The 19,307-nt window shown below is 33.5% G+C and overlaps 1 protein-coding gene across 1 annotated transcript in view; it reads left to right on the forward strand.

Annotated features, from left to right (window-relative positions):
* The window catches only part of ATP8A1 (ATPase phospholipid transporting 8A1), a 95,231-nt gene that overhangs the window by 19,586 nt on the left and 56,338 nt on the right, over positions 1 to 19,307 (forward strand). Inside the window, exons 6-15 of the mRNA XM_031553281.1 lie at positions 515 to 555; positions 4,070 to 4,143; positions 6,006 to 6,075; positions 6,554 to 6,681; positions 10,697 to 10,808; positions 11,672 to 11,837; positions 14,032 to 14,159; positions 15,850 to 15,927; positions 16,615 to 16,703; positions 18,141 to 18,185. Of these exons, the coding sequence (XP_031409141.1) occupies positions 515 to 555; positions 4,070 to 4,143; positions 6,006 to 6,075; positions 6,554 to 6,681; positions 10,697 to 10,808; positions 11,672 to 11,837; positions 14,032 to 14,159; positions 15,850 to 15,927; positions 16,615 to 16,703; positions 18,141 to 18,185 (931 nt within the window). The remainder of the gene's footprint in view (positions 1 to 514; positions 556 to 4,069; positions 4,144 to 6,005; positions 6,076 to 6,553; positions 6,682 to 10,696; positions 10,809 to 11,671; positions 11,838 to 14,031; positions 14,160 to 15,849; positions 15,928 to 16,614; positions 16,704 to 18,140; positions 18,186 to 19,307) is intronic.

Raw genomic sequence — 19,307 nt, forward strand, 5'->3', positions numbered from 1 at the left:
TTTTTGTAGTATAGTAACAAGTATTACTGAACTTTAAAGAACTTTAAAGTACTAAAACTGGAGTAGTAGAGTGTGCTTGCAATATTAATTTGTTTTGTGACATGCCAATAGTCTGGACAGCTAGATCCTGAGAAGCCTGTTGGTGACTTTTTTTGTAAGAATGACATTATTTAAAATGAGAAAAAATGTTACTGAATTGATATTTTCCCCATCATGTTTTTTACTTTGAAATTTCTCATTCCAATTACTAACTTATTTAGAAAACCACACATTATTGTGCAATCTGTATCTGAATGAGCAAACCCTGTTGAATTTTCTTATTCATTTTATAATAAGTTTCTATGCATTGTATAATTTAGCTGCTTGACTGAAATTTACAGAAACAAGATATACTTTAAAATTTTCTGTAAATGTGCTCCATCTGAATGGCTTTTCATAAGGAAACTAACACAAACTTGTATACTGCAGTTAGAGTGTGCAAAATGAAGAATTCTTCTTTTTTTCTTTTTTTCAGTACTACGAAATGGTGCATGGGAGATTGTCCACTGGGAAAAGGTGTGTATTTATATTTTTGTGGTGACTTGTAAAGCATAATACACATCTAATACTTGCTTTATTTCTCCAAATCTGTATCATTGAAAAGAATTAACCGGTATGTTGGGAAATGTGTCATCTATTATATTTTATTTTAAATGCTTGTTGCATTTGTCTCTTAGAATGTATTTTTCAGTCAAGTCAGTTTTGATGGTGTGAGTCAGCCAAAACTACTATTAGATGACAGCCCTTAAGTTCAGTTAAAAATCACCTAATTCATATGGTTAACTGGGGAAATTTCACATATGGAAAGCTGTACAGTTCCTTAGTATTATTTGGAGTGCCAAGGAAGAAGCTTCCTTCTGGAAGCTAATTACTTGCTATGTCTGCAGAATTACTTGGCTTAAAGCATAAGAACCTTAATTAGAGGAGGGGACTACTAGAGGTAACTTTTAAGGAGTAAATGTTGTGCTTTCCATCTTATCTCTTACGTCTATTGGATTCCACACCTGAAAACTTGAGTAAAATTTCATCATCAATAATTTGGAGGCAAGATTCAGGTTACAATTCTGATGAAATCTTTGCAGAAACCAGAACTTCAGCATGATGCAACAGAAATATGACCCCAGGGAGATTAATTTCTTCCTCAATTCAACTTCAGTGTTCTAATAAAATATTTATTACGATAACTAGCAAAAGTAAAGAATGCATATCCAACGTCAGAATTAGGCCTATTAAAGAGATCTCCAAAGAATTCAAGGGCTTTAAGTACTACATTCCTACCAGTGTTTCTAGGAAATTCAGCAAGGTAAATATTTACTGTGCTTAAAACAAAGGGATAACATATTTTGTTTGAGACCATTAACCAATTCCCAGTTTTCTTTCAGGTAGATGTTGGAGATATAGTTATAATAAAAGGCAAAGAGTATATACCTGCTGACACTGTACTGCTCTCATCAAGGTAGAGATGCCCACTGATGCTTATAGTGTAGAGGCTGGTTTCTCTACCCTGCATTTATTTATTTATTTATTTGTTTGTGATTGCTCCAAGGAAATAAGGAATAAACAAAAATGCCACCACTCTTAAATGTAATCTTTTGTTCATTTGGGATTTTGTCATTTCAGACAGTGTTTCATTAAATTGTGTCAATAACTGTTTTCAAACAATACTGGCATTTTATTTACCCCTGAGAAAATAAACTATGAAAAAATCACATACTAATTTAAAAGAGGCTGATTATCTGCCTAAAATTTGGACATCGACTGCTGTATTTTACCTGGTTGACTTTTTGGTATGTAGATAACAAATTGCATCCTATAAATAAATTAAAATTGGTATATTGCAGACAACAGAAATGTGGTTTAATTGATATTTGATAGCTAAATTGGGGAAAAAACCATGAACATAGCATGTGGCCTGTCAAACTGGCGTTGTCTTTGAGCTGAACATTCACTTAATTCTATAAAATATATTTTGAATAATTTCAGCCCTGAAAGCAAGACTTCATAGCATGTAATGCTGTAATTGTTTTTGTATGGACAATCAGAGATTGTTTATCATCATTTCCTTGGACAGTCTTATTTAAGAAATCCACATCTTACTATGTGGAAGATGAACATTTTTCAACATCTATTTGATCAGGTCAGTATATTCTAAGAATTTGTTTTGCTGGTTTTTTGTTTGTGAGCTTTAAATTAAGATTATTTAAACATGTTCAATTGCAGTTTGATTAATTGCTGTATGATTACTATGCAATTACAGCCATTTTTTTTCTGGTACAAGTGAAAGTATTATTGTAAGGTACGATTACAGGTTAGGCATAAGCCCTCTACAAGTCCACTGAACTGAACAAATGTACTCATGCATACAATTAATAGGATTAGGATCCTATGCATTTCAGTGACAGATTGTGGTGCATACTAGCATGTGTTTATGCCATTTTCCATTATATCTCAAAATTAAGTGTAGTAGTTTTGAAAACATTTCTGTTAAATTATCAAATGTCAAATAGTTGCCGGATAATTCTGTAAATTCTCTTCTGTAAAGTCTGCCCTTGTTCAATCTGAATGTTTATTGTAACTTCAGATGCTTTTCTATTCAGTATCTTCGGAATTAATAATGTATTACTTCTGCACTTTGAGAAGCATTTGTAAGTTTTGTTGGTGCCACACCACCAAGATCTTCACATATGGCATACCATGCAGCAACAACGTTTTGGCCTGCTAATAGCTTCTTTCATGCAAACTCCAGTGTCTTGTAAAATACATTACATCATCTCAGAGCACCTTTTTTGTAGTCCTCCTGACTAAGCTCCTGAATTTGTCTCTCTTTCTAGATTTCTTCACTGTTTTGCCCTCTTTAATCTGGAGGACATTCATGTTGCAGTGTTCTGCGGTGTTGTTTTACTCATAGAAGACTGCCATCTGCCCACAAATACTTCTTTCCAAGCCTTGTCCCTCAACAACAATCTTACATCATGTGTTAATAAGTTGAAATAATAGTTAGCTGCTACTGGACTTGTCAGGACTTACCTCAGCTTCACATCACTTTGCCCCCCTCTTGTCAGAATACGCTGTCCCTTCTATGACTGTTATTCACCTTGAATTTTCCTGTTGGGTTTTCTTCTAGGATCAAACATGCAAAAGTGAATCCTGAGGTGAATTCTGATTGCTATTCTGGATCCAGTTCTGTTATTTTTTCCAGCTAAAACAACTTTCTTGAGTTACTAGGGGCCTGTTGCAGCCCTCCTGTAGAGAGCCTTGTGCCACTACATTACCTCTAATTCTGCTTGCACACCAGAGTGTAGTCTCCTCCAATTCTTGTCTTCACATGGTGACACATTTCCCAGGAAGACTGTTTTAACAGTTTTGCTTTCCAGCTGTTTACTGATGGCCAATTACAATTGATGGCTTTAAAAGTGATGCAAGTCTACAGACCTGATTTTATTTCAAACAAATGTTATTTCTTTTTTTTTACAAGGTGATTTCTGGAGAGTTACAGTTTCCTAAAATAATTAAGATTATGCTGTCTCTTACAGTGGAAATAACAGTCCTACAAGACTTAAAATGTGTTTTTTCTTGCACGTTACTTGGAAATTGAAGATTATAAAACAAAAACAGAAAACACAAAATCATTTTTAGCATGTTCTTTTCACTCAGCTTCTCAGATATGTTGCTGGATAATCTTTTGTTGTGATTTGGTTTAGTTTTGCTTTTAAACAGTTTATGGAGTGGTTAGAATCTTTTGTCAGTTGAGATTCTATGCTTTCTGTTTAATGCCAGCCTAAAATTGGTGCCTTAAAGTAAAATGATCCACTTGAATAGAAATGGAAATATTTTAATTCTTTTATTTCTGACCTGATAAAAATAGATTTTGAAAAAAATGTCATCAGACATTTTAATTAACATATATTGTTTGTATAATAATTTCAAACTCTGTCTTTTTGTCTTTGTCCATTTGTTTTCTTTTTTGTTTTGTTTTTTTCCCCTATCACTTATATTTCTGTTCTAATCATTTTCAAACTGGGATGTGTAGGTGGCAGTAGGGGAAGTAGTGAAAGTGACCAATGGGGAACATCTCCCAGCTGATCTCATCAGTCTGTCGTCAAGGTTAGAATAAACCAGTTGCACAGGATATGTGTATGTGGGTCCTCATATACCAAGTATAAAGAATGCTTATGTGTTGATAGTGTTTGCTTTGCCATTCATTTTTCTTGAGCAAAAACCCATGCACTTATAAAATTAGAAAAGGTACAGTTGATGTAAGTGCAGATCCTTTAAAGTGTAAATAGATGATAATGTTCCAACAAGCAAGAACTTGTTCCAGACCTTTTAGATTTTACACTATCCTCGTGAAATCTTATTAGCAAAGTTGCCATTAAATAAACACAGAGTAAAACATCAACTCATTCTGTCAGTGAAGAATATGGATTATTATTGGTAGGACTGGTAGAGGACCCTCTGCACAAATTTGAATGTTGCACATTCTCTGCTGCATGCAGTGGCAAAAGCAGCACTGTTCTTGTGTACTGTGACAAAATGCATGTTTCCTAGACATGTCAGCTTTATGCTATTGTCTGCACTGTTACTGAACTTTTTTTTTTTTTTTTTTTTTTTCACTAAATCAATGGGCCTGCCTTGATCCAGCTGTAATTCATTTACTTTGGAGGTCACTGCTTATCTGCTAAAGTAATTACAATTGAGCATGTGTTTCACTGGAAATGTCTTTGCTGCCCTAGTCTTTCTTAAAAGTGCTTCACAAAAATATTGTTTGGGTTTGTTTTTTTTTTTTACTATTAACTAATTAGAATGCTAGGATTGTAGTAGTGTTTTACACAGGTGATTCCAGCCAAACAGTCTAGGCAGAAGTTATTTACATTTTTAGAAAAGTTTGCTAAGAAAATACTCTCCTGAGAAGAATTTATGACAATAATTTAGTACATTTTAATGTTTTTGCTTCACAAAAATGTGCTACGGTGACCTCTGTAGTTTTGAGAATGATTGCAGAATAAATACCAACAGCTATTGTTGTATTAAGAAAAACTTAAAAAAAGCTCTTGACTCTTGAATTCCATGCTAGAAAGAAGGAGAAATATTAGCTTCAAAGTGGTGTAGAGAGTAAGTATTAATTCTTCTAAGTTGTAAGTTGTGGGGTTTTTTGGTTGGTTTGTTTGTTTGTTTATTTTATGGCTCTACTGGTCCTTTCCAGGATCTTAATTTATCACAGATATTAATAGTAAGTACTCTGTCCTCATATGCAGAAGATGGAAGCTGAGTGGAGTTACTCAGAAATCTTGACCTGTTTTACCTCTTGTTCTGTTTGCAGAAAAGTCATTTTATCCTTCTTTCTGTTTGCCTAGTTAACACCTCCATGATGGTTGTGCATTATTCAAATCTAGAGGTGTTGTACAAGATACAAAATCACTGCTGTGTTTTACACATAAAAAAAATTGTATTGAAAAAAGTGTAAAATATAAGCCATATATCAGTGTATCTCAAAGAGATAAAATATGAAAGCTGTGATTTTTCTGAATAAACCTTAGAAAAAATTTGCATTTTTAAAAAATGTTTTTAAATTGCATAAAGAGTCTATAATGTGGACATAAATGGAGGAGAACACTGGAAAAATCTTTCATATTCAAACTACCACTGCCTGTGGCAGAAAGCACTACAATTATACTATGTTTATAGCCTACATATAATTTCTTGTAAAAACTTAATAATAAAATTATACTGCATTTTTAGCAGAGTTTCATCTGAGAAGGTAACTTCTGGCAAACTTTTCTGACAATGTGAAGTACTGTTGGTAATTTCACAGATTTGACTGTATATTATTTTAGTTCTCAACATTTGATAAGGAAAGAAAGAAAAAAAAAAAAAGCTGATTGCCTAAGCAGATATTAGAAAATTAAAGGAAATTCATTGATTTTGACATTGTAATATAAAATTAAGGATTTTTCTTTTCTTAATAGTGAACCACAAGCTATGTGCTACATCGAAACATCTAACCTAGATGGTGAGACAAACTTAAAAATTCGACAGGTAAGAATTTCATTTTTGAGAATATTTCCAATATTATTTTTAGTTTATTATTGCTTATAAAACATTTTAAGTGCTCCTTTTAGAAGGCTGTGAAATTTTAATAGTTTGAATAAAAAGCCATGGGTTATTGCTATCTCATAAATGTTTTTGTTCCCTGCGTTAAATGGAGGGAATAAATGTTTAAACCTCAAGCTATTTCTTGCACTTCAGCGGGTTTCCTGTGAGTGAACAAGTGGATGGATTTGTTGTTCAGGTATGTTTATTTTTAGAGGATAATAGAGACAAAAGCACTGCAGAAAGAAGCTGCTAGTGCTGGTGATATTTTACAATACCAAAGTGACTTTTACTCACTGTAAAATGTAGTGGTCCTGTTTTATTTCCACAAGAATACTGGTTTTCATGTCTTGCACTGTCAGATTTGAAATACACAGAATGGTAAATTGGAAAGTGGTTTTAAATAACAAACTTTTTTTTACAGGGTTTGCCCCTAACATCAGATATAAAGGACATAGAAAGCTTGATGAGACTTTCAGGCAGAATTGAGTGTGAGAGCCCAAACCGACATCTGTATGACTTTGTTGGAAACATCAGACTGGATGGGCATGGGTATGTAAATCCAAGGAGAAAGATCTTGGTAGCTTCAATAAGTACATAAGTACAGTAGTAAATAAGTACGTGTTGTTAATCTACTCCAAATATAATTTGTAAGGTCTTCATTCTATAGTCTAGAGAGGTTAAAAAAATTTTTTTGTTTTTTTTAATATATTCTTTATTAGTCTTTATTCTCCAGAAAATTACAATTGTAAAATCTTCTAATGTCTGCAGATTGAGTTATAATACTAGCTGATCTTCAGAAAGCAATAGCTATTAATAATAGAAGGGTGTATGAACCAAATTCTAATAGTTTGGGGATTTGTAGCTAGTATGTAACTCACTTTGTAAAGATCTCATTCCTTGTCTATTAATTATGTATTATAGAATCTGTACAAAATAAATTTCTTGTATGATTTTGTTGTTGTTTTTGCAGGGTTTTTGTTTTGTTTGCTCTTTTATTATCTTGTTGTTTGTTTTAGTTAGAGGAACTAAATCCATTACTGTGTACTTCAAACTCTCTTAATTAAGTAGCCTAAAGACATTTAATACCTTAGCTTACTGAAAGTATGTTTCTCTAAAAATGGACAGCCTCAGTGCAATTACAGCATGTGCTTATAAAACTACTTAAATTCTTAATAATTTTAAGTGTTTACACAATAGGTATTTGGAGTCTTCTGTTTCAAAGCTAATTTGATATATTAGGAGTTTTAAATTTATTATTAGATTGAGAATTGTTTAGTGCTTCGTTCCTGAAGATTTACATTATTTTTATTTATTTATTTTTTATTTGGTAGGCTTTTATTTCTCCATATGCAGTATTATCCATGTTTGTGTTTCTAGACTGATAATATATACTACTAACTAATTCTTAAATACCTCTTTTATATTCCATTTTTATTTACTGGTTTCTTACAGATGCATTCCGGGAGTTTTCAGTCGCAAGAGTGTGGATCTATTATAATTCCACTGTACTTGTCGTTAAGAAGAGAAAAACATTTACCTGTAATTCTTCTCTGAAGGTAATAGTTATACTAGATCCACACATCCATCCTTCCTCCCTGACTAGGGAGAAAACACTTTTCTGCTTAACTGAATTATTTAATTTTAAAATTTGAGTAATGTGGTGATGGCTGGTATGCCTCGAGAATGTGTAGGAGCATGCCATCTGCTGGTCAAGCAAATTGTCATTTGAGAAATTCAGTCTGGGAACATTTACATATATTTGCTGTTTAGTAGGATAGTTCCAAAAGTGTGGTTCTAATATAATACTTACCTTCAGTGAAAAAGAATTGCAGGTAAGTAACTTTTTTTGGATCCTGACTTAATTTCCAACCAGAAAAAAATGAAAGATGAGTTCTCTTTCTGCCCATGTTATCTGTAACACAAACCTAACTGGCATTTATCTAGTTGTTTAAGATCCCACAATTAGATTTTTCACTGTATCCACTATCTTGACGTTTTTGGAAAAGGAAAGGAAAAGGAGTAATGGACACTTCTCCCTTTTATTTCTTCTTTCATTTTATATAATTCATTGGAGTACAAGAATGCTGTGGTCCGTAAATGTTGTATCTGGGTGGTCTTTTCAGTCCTTTCTTCTTCATTTCATGGGAGAGCGGCTGTAAAAAGGCAATGGTTCTTTTTGGATTTTTAATATTCAAGAAAGTAGAACTCCACTACAACTAATTTTTTTTTCCAAGATCTGTAGATTCTGTTAAGGTCAAAAATATTTTCATTGTATCCTCAGTGTTTGAGTCTGTTAACTCTGTATGTGAAAGGTTCCGCTCTTTTTTTATGCTCATAAATGTGTATGATTTTTAGGAGCTAAAGACTATTAGCTGGAGAAAGGAGAAAAGTTCTTTTGCCTGGATAAATCTGAAGTTATGATTAGATAAATACCTCAAAGAAAAATAGATTGGCAAGTTACAAGAATAGACATTTACTGTGCAGACCTGAAGTAAACATTTTCCTGAAGACACTCTTGAGGAAATTGTGAATAAACACTTAATAAAAAGAAAATCACCTTGCTATGTAAGGTTTCAAACATGTCCTTGAAATTAATATGCCAGTGACAGCCTTGGCTGGGTAGTATGCTGCAGGGATATTTCCCCATTAAGAACATTCTTCACTGAATATAAGCAACATATATTGGTGAGAAACCATTAGTCGTGCAGTATACAGTAGGAACCAGATGAGCTGGGGCAGTTTTGAGAAGGTTGAGGCCAAGACACTTGAGTGCTCTATCCAATGATAGCACTTTACAGAATGGGGTGTGGTCTCAATGTTGAAAGTAGCATGATACCTAGCAGATGGGGACTTTCTATGTCTGTCCCCTGTTGTTCTGTTGTTTATCTTCATCTGTGCAGCAGTAGTGCTGGAGACCACTCCCACAGGCTGCAAACACCATTCTGTTTTAATAGTCTTCTTAGTAACAGGCCCTTGAGGATAAAATCCTGTTCCATGTTGGAGGGGTATCCATAGCCATTTGAGAGCTGTTTGGAGGGGTGGGGGAAAAACAACAATGGCTCCTGCAGTAGAAGGGACTTCACTGCATACTCATCAGAGTTTTTTAAGAGGGGAAATAAGCAGGAGGGCTAAGAAGTTGCAGGAGTCTTAGAACTCAATCTGACACTTCAAGGAGTACAAGTAGGAGTACAAAGTTTTTAGTACTGCCATACTTGAGTTCCTTTACCTCTTCATGTTAGTAGAAGGGACAGAAAGTCTTGGCGTTCAGAGAAGTTCTACAGCTTTAAAAGTTTTCAGTTTATCTGTGGATAACATAGGCATATTATCAAAAAGGCTATTACTTTAATTTTTATAGGTGAAATTCTTGTTAATAGTCTTGAAAGATCTGGTTACTCTTGAAATGACAATTTGTTTCATAACTTTGAATGCTTTAGAGAAAGGAATGCATTTTAAAAAAAGGAAATAGTATTTGATGACAAAATGAGTCCCTCTTAATCATTATTAGCTACTTCAGAGCCCTTCAGTTCCTTTCATACTTGAAAAGAAAATAATTTTCTTCTTATTTTACCACAAAATGAAAATGCTACAATTCAAGTCAATTTCAGTAGTTGTATATTTTTAAGGGTTTTTTTTTCTGTTTTTTGGTAGTATCCTAGACTGTAAGTCGTGGTATTGTAGTATTTATAGTAACAATGTGGTATTTGTTATTTGCCTATTTTGTATGGAAAAATATTCAAACATTTTTTTTTCAGAACAGGTTTTTTTTTCCTAGTTTCTGTGTGAACTTATTCAAAAAAAAATTCTATTGCTACTGTTATTTTTAGGGGAAGAAGAATGTGTTGTTTCTTTTTTACTTGCAGTCTTTTCACTTTAAAAGCTTTTTTATGAGAGGATAGAAGGGGAAATAAGGGTTTAGGAGAAAATAATACATGAAACTTTCTGAAACTGACAGAAATATTACTAAATATGATGGCTTGCTCAGGCTATTTATAGCTTATGTATCAGAGGGTATAACTGCTATCATCAAGCAACTTATGTGTTATCCTAACATGTTGATTTTCAGCAGCTGTGGAGATGATAGATTTAAGCGAGAATGGCAAGCACTAAGACACTATTGGCAAATCTGATAGTATTTAAATAGACATAACTGCTTTGGAAAAATCAATTTTGTAAGAGCTGTCATGTTTCAGTGTGGGATTAGATAAAAATTTGTAATCTGAAGGGAAAATTAACATTCTTGGTTTCGGCGTGTTTACTATGTAGTACCATATATTTAATGTTAATAATCAAAATTAAGTGATAAGTAATACTATTGTAAAGTTAAATATTTGGGCTCCGTATTTGACTTGCTTTAAAGTGTCAGATTCTCTCTAAGTCAGCACACCAAATACTTTAACACTGAAAATGAGGTTCTGGTGTATTTACTATAATCATCTAAATTTGGAGAAATGAGCTAGTAAGTCTTAACAAATGCTGTTTGCATTTATTCTTATGGATTATGCATTATTCTTATTGCATTGACATTAACTGTTCTGTTGCTAAAATCAAAAATGCTTTCTTCTAGTACTGTTCCATTGGGATCTGACCAGATTCTTTTACGTGGAGCTCAGTTGAGAAATACTCAGTGGGTTCATGGGATAGTTGTCTATACAGGACATGACACAAAACTTATGCAGGTTTGTCGCTTGCATTTATTTTTTAAAAATTTTCTTATAATTTCCTTGTTATCTTTAATATGTCTGTGTAATAGGACACGCAAAAAAAGAAAGTTTAAGAAAACATGACTAGATTAAGTATAATAGTTGAAATGTCAGTAATAATGCATATTTATCGGTTTGGCTTCAAGAAAATAACTGCTTTTAGAGCTGTTAGACAGTTATCGATTGCTTAGAAAGAGTAGTTTTCCACTAGTGAGCATGTTTTTTGATTCTGTTTTTAACTTGTGTTTTTGAAAACTGTTTTATTAGTAAGTTGGATCGTTATAGTTTGCCTGTTCCTCTTTTTTTATTTTTGACTGCTCCTAAAACTGTCCTCTTGTGGAGCTTTCTTTCAAGTACAAAGGTAAGCATTCTTGTCAGAAAATGGAGTGAAACTTGCTTTACAAAATAAGGAGGGAGGAGAGCCATTCTTAAGCTATGAGGTTATTTTCCTGGTGGTGTTTGAAATATCAAAACTGAATTGTGTTTGTTCGACAAAAAGAATGCTTTCAGTTTGGTTGTGCATGTCTCATTTATTGCTTTTCTGATCTTTAAAGCAGTTATTTTAAAATAAACTTGATTGTATTAATTACCAGTAACTTTCTATAGCTCTGATAGGATGTTTGCACATATATTTAAATCATGTTTTAAATGTTTATGGTTAGCTGTTGGTGTCTAAATTTTTTTTTTTCTTGCTTTCTTTTTCTTTGAGTGAAACATTTATGCCATTTATCATGATGATACCTGGGAGAATATTTAGAAAAGAATTCAATAGCCTGTAATTTGGAAATTAGAACTCTGGACATCTTTTAATGACCACTATGTTTTTTTGTCTTTTGCAGAATTCAACAAGTCCACCTCTTAAAATGTCTAATGTGGAACGAATTACGAATATTCAGATTTTGATTCTTTTCTGCATCCTTATTGCCATGTCTTTGATCTGCTCTATTGGTTCAGCTGTATGGAATCGAAGGCATACTGAAAGAGATTGGTATCTTGATCTAAATTGTAAGCTGTAAAGTAATGTATTACTATTTTACTGTTCACTTGTCCTGATCCTTTCATTTTTGGAAAGGGGGATGATTGCCATCCTTCAATCAGTCCTTGTTTACTGGTTGTTTACTGAAGTTGTTAGTCTAGGTTTATCACAGCTAGTCTAAGTTTTACCTTTCTTTGCAATGTGAGTTGTTGCTAAATTCAGAAAGGCAAGATTTGTTGTCGAAGCTTCTGCATCTCTGCAACTGAGGGAAGGAACACAGCAGACTTTGCCTTGCCAGGTGCTCAGCCAATGTTATCCTTTTTTCTTTGCTCATAGAAGGGATGTAGTTTACACAGTACAGAGGGAACAATTCCTACAGAAGAATATTTGTTAACACGCTGTTCAGCAGATGCCACCTGAATGCTGAAAAATGTATCCTTCTAGCAGTAACTTTCATTTACTGAATAGGCCATTCAGAAAATTGACATCACTACATTATTGGTATTTTTTTCATTTTCATTCCAATACTTGCTGTATTCTGCTGACATAGTCAAATTCATTGATACCAAAATGAAGCAATTGTCAGTAATTGCTGATGTAAAGCTGCAGTTTCTTCCCCAAATTTTTAAACTCCCTTATCCCAGAAAATGATGCTGCAGCTTTATAGTTACACTATTCAAGAATCTAAGTAAATACTGCCTGCCAGTGTCAGATCCAAGCAGGCTGCTCCTGAAATTAACAGGCTCAGAGATCTCCTCTTACCTAGTATATGGACAGCTCTACTCTCAGTTGACAAAGGCAATGGAATGAAGGTCTTCCAGCAGGATGCAATGTATTGACAGGATTCAATTCTCAATGAGGGAACTAGATCTAAAGGAAGTCTTCATAAATATACTTTGTGATCTGTTAGTGATGTTTTCAGAATTTCTTACAGAGGGTTTAGAGCTTCTTTACTTAGGTAGTCAGGCTAGAACTAAATTTTCTTCTTCTGACACCAACGAGTCTTGAATACAAAGCTGCCCAATGTAGTAGTCAAATAAATAATTATGGAAGTCTGTGGAAGCAGTTCTGAAGCTTTTATTTTTTATTCCTGAGAATAAGAAAATTGAAATAGTGGTCATTGAGATTTGATGGGATTTTCAAGTGATTGTCCTTATCAGTCCACTTCCTGATACATCACATGATTAAATGGACTTCTGATGTTTCTTTAAGTTATGCCCTTTAGAATTGTTCTTGATCAAGGTGCTGCTAATACGTAAGAATTTATTCCTTTTTATCTTTATTGAATTTTGCTGTTTATTTAATTGCATTCTCAGTAGAGTTCCATCTCTTCTGTCCTGAGGAATGCTATTTGGAATTTTGTTAGCACAATTTTTATTTTTAACAACATAGCAATATGTATCAAACTTAATTTAATCTAGATTGCCATTAGTTAGAATAACAGTGTTACCTCCATGATCTTTCAGATTTGTACTTCATTTGATGCTAGAATTGGTATTAACGAAAGTATCCAAAACTTGGATTTTACTGTAACAAGCAGGTCCACATGCCATAGGCCCACAGCCCTGTATATGCCTGAAGGATGTTTGTAAAGCACATGCATTGATGACCCTGAGCACATTGATGGATTCTTTTTTTTCTTTTGCCATAAAGAAAAAATGAAACAGCATGTGTTTTTGAAGCACTTCTGAATTGCATACAGTAGAAATGCAAAGGGACAGTGTGTACAATAAAAAGACTGGAACAGGATCACCAGGATTTTCAATTGGGAGAGCTGCTGATTTTCTGGAAGGCAGCCTTCTGCAACAGGCCACAATTTGAAACATCTTAGCCACTGTGAAACTGAGTGTCTGACCCTTGGTCTATTTTCTTCTCTCTTAATATCAGGCTGTAGGCGCTGCTAAAAACCAGATAATGCATTTCCAAGCCCTAGTCATAAACGTATATCGGCTAACACAAGAGTATTTCTTAACATGGACTAACACGTTGGTCTTGTTATTCATTGTTGAGGAATGTAGTCTCAGTACTCTTAAATTGCTGATGGTTCATGTTATTTAAGGAACCTTTCCTGTTGCATCCAGTTTTTAAGGCAGTAATTTATAAATTTCTTATGTGTCTTTTTAGACAAAATTATAAATCAGCAATTAATGTTCTGAATACACTACATACGCTTGCTTTTAAATATGGTCTTAAATTTTCTGATTTGCTTTGTTTTTTTGGCAGATGGTGGAGCAAGCAACTTTGGTTTGAACTTCTTGACTTTTATCATTCTCTTCAATAATCTAATTCCAATCAGTTTGTTGGTTACACTTGAAGTTGTTAAATTTATCCAAGCGTATTTCATAAATTGGGTAAATATTTCTATAATAAATATTAATTTCTAAAACTAAGTGGCTTACAATTAAGTTAAATGCTTGTTTGTATATAGATTTGTTTTCTTATAGTAAATACTTGAGTGCTGTTTATTATTACTGAGACCCAAGAAGGTAATTTATATGTGGCTTTATTTACCATTTTATACTCATACAAGCTTTTTGTAGCCCTTTTTACAGTGCTTTGTTCTTTCTCATTAATTCTGAGGCATCAGAGCTTCAGCCAGAATGATCAGAAGAAAGTAGCTTGCATTCTAGTGGAGTTTTGTACTGTTTCATTTTTGTTCTTTCCGAGCTTAGCCCCATGTTTGTTTGTTTTTTTTCCCTATATTTAGCCTTTTTTCTTTTTTTTGCCACTGCATTTTAAAGGTTTTGGAACATTGTCTATTAGTATTTTGCAGAGTGTATAAAGAACATTTGGTCAGTTTCTTTTTCTGCCATTAGAAAAGGGGTTATCAGTTGGGTTTTTGTTTGGCGGACGAATATTGGTTTGGGTTTTCTTTGTGGTTTTTTTTTGTTTGTTTTTTTTCTTAAAGCCACATAAGGGATTTTTTTATCATGCCTTCAGGTTTTCAATTTTATCTAGATATAAGTTACTCATACCATTGTCAACTCTTTAATCTGATTCCTTGGTCAAATGTAAAAAATAGATTTGTGCGAGGTCAGGCAGATAGAGATAAAAGAAAATACTCATTAGCAAAACCATAGTTCATTGTAAAAGTTAATTATTTTTGTGAGTAGTCAGCTATTTTTTATTTCTTTTGTGCTATGGCAAAATTATTATGCAAATTATAAAAGAATGGGAGGAATTTGTTCCTTTGTGTTCCCTATTCAGTAAAGGCTAACCTACATTGAATGTGCAGATTGGCAACTAGTGTCTATGGAGCGAATCCCAAAGGAGATAGTTGTAACTTCTGTTCCCTCTATTTCTCATAATGAGGGATTTGTTGTCTTTAAATACATTTATGTTAATAGGGAAGTCTGGATGTTTTCTATCTTAAACATTATCCTTCTGTGTGTACATAAGGTATTAGTGTAGAGAATTTGGTTATCTGCAATTTGTAGCACTACACTGCCATACTTTACAGTGTTTTCATATTTTTATTGTATTTTAAATGGAACTGTTATTGTTTGAGTTTGTTCTCGGGGAAGTGGGGGGGGGACGGAACGGGAGGACAGGACTAAAGATGAGAGAGAAGGAAGAAAACGACTTAACAATGTATCCTAAAGTTTTTGTGCACTCTTAAATTTATCTCTGTCTTCAGCTTAAGGAATATTTATCATAGTATTTAGAAGTGAGAACAATGTGAATAGTTAGACTTGCTTCATGCTAAGTATTACAATGTATCTATCTATTGACAAATCTGTTTTAGATGCATGGGTTCAACAGTTTTGCTAGTACTCAGATTACTTCCAGTGTTCTGTGAAATCTTAGTCTTTACAGATTCTGATGTTAAAACGAAAAATCTAATTTCTTGTGGAGATATTTGGAAGTGATCTGATTGTGTCTGTGGCTCCCATGTTGAAATAAATAGAAGTAGATCCCTTGTTTTTATGTTCAATCTGTTCTTTTGTGTTTTTTTTTCTTTTCTGATTACATACCAGATTTCTTTTCATAACAAGTTCTGGAAAGATAATTTTGAAACATATGCTTTCATTTTTTTTGTAGGACATAGACATGCATTATGAACCTACTGATACTGCTGCAATGGCTCGTACTTCCAATCTCAATGAGGAACTTGGGCAGGTAGAAAAGATTACTGGCTCTAAGTCAGTGTTTTAAAATCTAAATTATTAAAAAAATATGTGAAAGTTTATTTTTAAAAACATCTGCTCCTTAGTCTTTTTATTTTACATGTTTTTCTTTATTTTGATAGAGATAAATTCTGCATTTTGCTTTAGAGTTCCCTCTTAATATTGTAAAAGCAGTCACTTTTCACAGGAGCTCAGTTGTGTGCTCTTTGTTTTCTGAAAGTCTGACTTTGCAGATACATCTGGGCCCTGTAGCATTCTTCCAGTACATAAAGGGTGGGGAGGATTCTTTATCAGGGAGTATAGTGATAGGACATGGGGTAATGGCTTTAAACTAAAAGAGGATAGATTTAGATTAGATATACAGAAGACATTCTTCACTCAGAGTGGTGATGCACTTTAATAGGCTGCCCAGAGAAGCTGTGGATGCCCCATCCCTGGAGGCTTTCAAGGCCAGATTGGATAGGGCCCTGGGCAATCTGATCTGGTGGGTGGCAACCCTGCCTACAGCAGGAGCTTGGAAGGACCTTAAAGTTCGTTCCAACTCAGATTGTTCTGTGATGCTTTGAACACTGCGGAAGTGGTAAAAATTTATTTACTTTATTGTTTTTATAGCCAAAATTGTACTGGATATGTAAGTAACTGCCAAAATTAATACATAATGATTTCATCATTCATTTAGGTCAAATACATATTTTCTGACAAAACGGGTACTCTGACATGTAACGTCATGCAATTTAAAAAATGTACTGTGGCAGGAGTTGCTTATGGGTAGGTATTTTATTATATACTTATTTGTTTATTTGTATGCCTTTCCTCTGCCTATGCATATTTGAATACAGTTAAATTAACACCATAATAAAGGTTATCTTTTGTGCCTAGCAGTAGATGCAACTAGGAATCGATTTGTTCGTGACTATGAAATGCTGTTAATAGGAACCATGAATGCTTCTTTCTGCAAGCAAAAGTATAGCTATCCTTACTGCTATAACACAACTTCAGTATACTTGTTTTTTTTCTGTTACTGTGTCTGTTCAGTGTTTGTTTCTTTTATTTTTTTTAAAAGCAAAGTCTGCGCTCACATTTGCAAAAGTGCATGGACTTCCTTATTAGTCCATGCTTCATATTTTACATGCTTTTTCAGTAGATAACAGAAGATGAACAAGAATTTGAACTGCCGTGCTTTACCACATAATCTAGATAGCTTTTATGAATATTGTTTAAATTACATAACTCATGGTATTGATGTTGCTATTAAGAAACCTCTCCAGATAAACAAAGAATTTTATTACTTATTTGTCAATAGTTGCAGCCAAATTCTTCAACTGAGTTTGCAAAGGCTTCAAACTTCCAAGGTGGCTTACTTAAAATAAATTTTTTAGAGCAATGAATAGAGCAGAAGCACTTAAAATATAAGTGACAGCATGGCTGCCCAGTATGAGAGATGCTGGACCTAGTCTAATCAGTAAGATGATAATTAGATACCTCTGAAAGTGGGCAGAGACCAAGCGAGTCTGTGAGATTAAGTTTACAGCTTAAGCTAGAAGTGTGGCTTTATCATTTGGATAATTTTGAGGATTCTAATGTCAACTTTCTGTTTTGAGAAACTTTGATCCTTAACCATACTGTGTTGTTGTTTTGTTTTTTTTATTTAATTAAGAGCTGTAATAAAGTGCAATTCTAACCCTGATATTTCATATATCTACTTGTACACACACACACAACTCTACATCAGTTATGTCAGCTAATTGTGATATATTCAAACATGTCATCACAGGGCTAAATGCTGATGTGCTATGGCTAGCTATGCTCTTGAATATTTGAACTCAGATAAGTTTTGTTATCATAACAAAAATTAAAACTTACCTTTCATTTACAATCAAAACATTGTTCAAGTGTATACCGAAATATAAAGTAAAAATTGTAATTTGTTCAACTGGTAGAAGTTAGTAAACAGACGTGCTCCCAGCTGAATGAAAATGATAGCTTTTGCTTTATAAAGCCTCAAGAGAAACATCGTATTTTTTGCAGTATTATTTTCTAGGCACCAGCAAAATACTCAGTTGAGATAGCTTTACCGTTTTTTAGTCATTTAATTTCATTAACTGCTTTCTCTTTTATACATAATCCAATTTTTTTTTTAGCCTTTGTGATTCTTTTTCCTATCCCTGTTTCTCTTCCTCTTTTCCTCTCTTGCTTCATGTGCAGCGATTGCCCTGAACCTGAGGACTATAGTGTTCCTTCAGATGATTGGTAAGCTCTCAGAATCAAGTAGTATGTGGTATTTGGTTAAAACTGAAGCTTAAAAACAGTGAGATTTTTTCAGAAAGATAGTTAATTGCAAAATATTTTACTCAAAAGTCATTTTATCTTCAAGTTGATGCAACCCAACCAAGTCTTACGCAAATTATGAATCAGAATTCTGTGGCATTAGGATCTGTACACTGGGATATCCTACTGGTAATCGTGTACAAATGCAAATTGCATATTGAAGAAAGCTTTGTTTTTTATAAAGGTACATGGTGCTATGGTAACTTTGGTCACACTTTGCTCCTGTTATCCTGTAACAGTTTAGTAATAATCCCTAACGTGTTTGAAAAATAATATTTGAGAGTAAAAAGTACATAATTTAGTGTTAATATTTTGCTTACTGCAAATGATTTTAGAGAATTACCATTGCTTAATTCTTTATTGAAACTGAGAGAACAGTTTCATTTGAGGAGACAATCTCTTAGCAGCGGCCCTCAGGAAAGACTGAGTCCTGACTTCCTTGCTATTGCCTACTGCATGATGCCTTACACTTCCTTCATTGTTCTTTCTTAAACTAAATATTTACAGTCTTTTTCAAAATAAACTGAGGTATATCAGGGACAAAAGTCACTTACAGTCTTTAAACTATTCTTATTGTATTTCTTGAAAGTCGTGGCAAGATATGTTGCACAAAACTGTGTAATATGTTCTTGTCTTACATTTAAAAAACATTTTAAAAGTTCCGCAGGTTAGAATTAATGTTATTTCTTAAAAATGGGAAAATAAGAAATGAAAAAAGAGGAGAAAAGAGGAGAAAAGAAGAGAAAAGAAGAGAAAAGAAGAGAAAAGAAGAGAAAAGAAGAGAAAGGAAAAACTCCACCCACATTCTTCCAAAAAGATGCATATATCTTACTTGACCTGAATATCTGCATTTGTTATAGCAACTTGTGTATTACAGATACTGCTGTGCATAGAGTGTGCAAATGTGAATTTCCATTAATGCAGTGTTTAAGTGAAATAAAGCATGCCTGTAAAATAAGGCTGTTTTTGACTAGTATGCATCAGATTTTCTATAATCATATCTGAAATGGCAAAATGAGTGAGCTAATACCTGAATAGTAGTTT

This window comes from Meleagris gallopavo, chromosome 4, assembly GCF_000146605.3.
Source record: "Meleagris gallopavo isolate NT-WF06-2002-E0010 breed Aviagen turkey brand Nicholas breeding stock chromosome 4, Turkey_5.1, whole genome shotgun sequence".
Taxonomy (NCBI): Eukaryota; Metazoa; Chordata; class Aves; order Galliformes; family Phasianidae; genus Meleagris; species Meleagris gallopavo.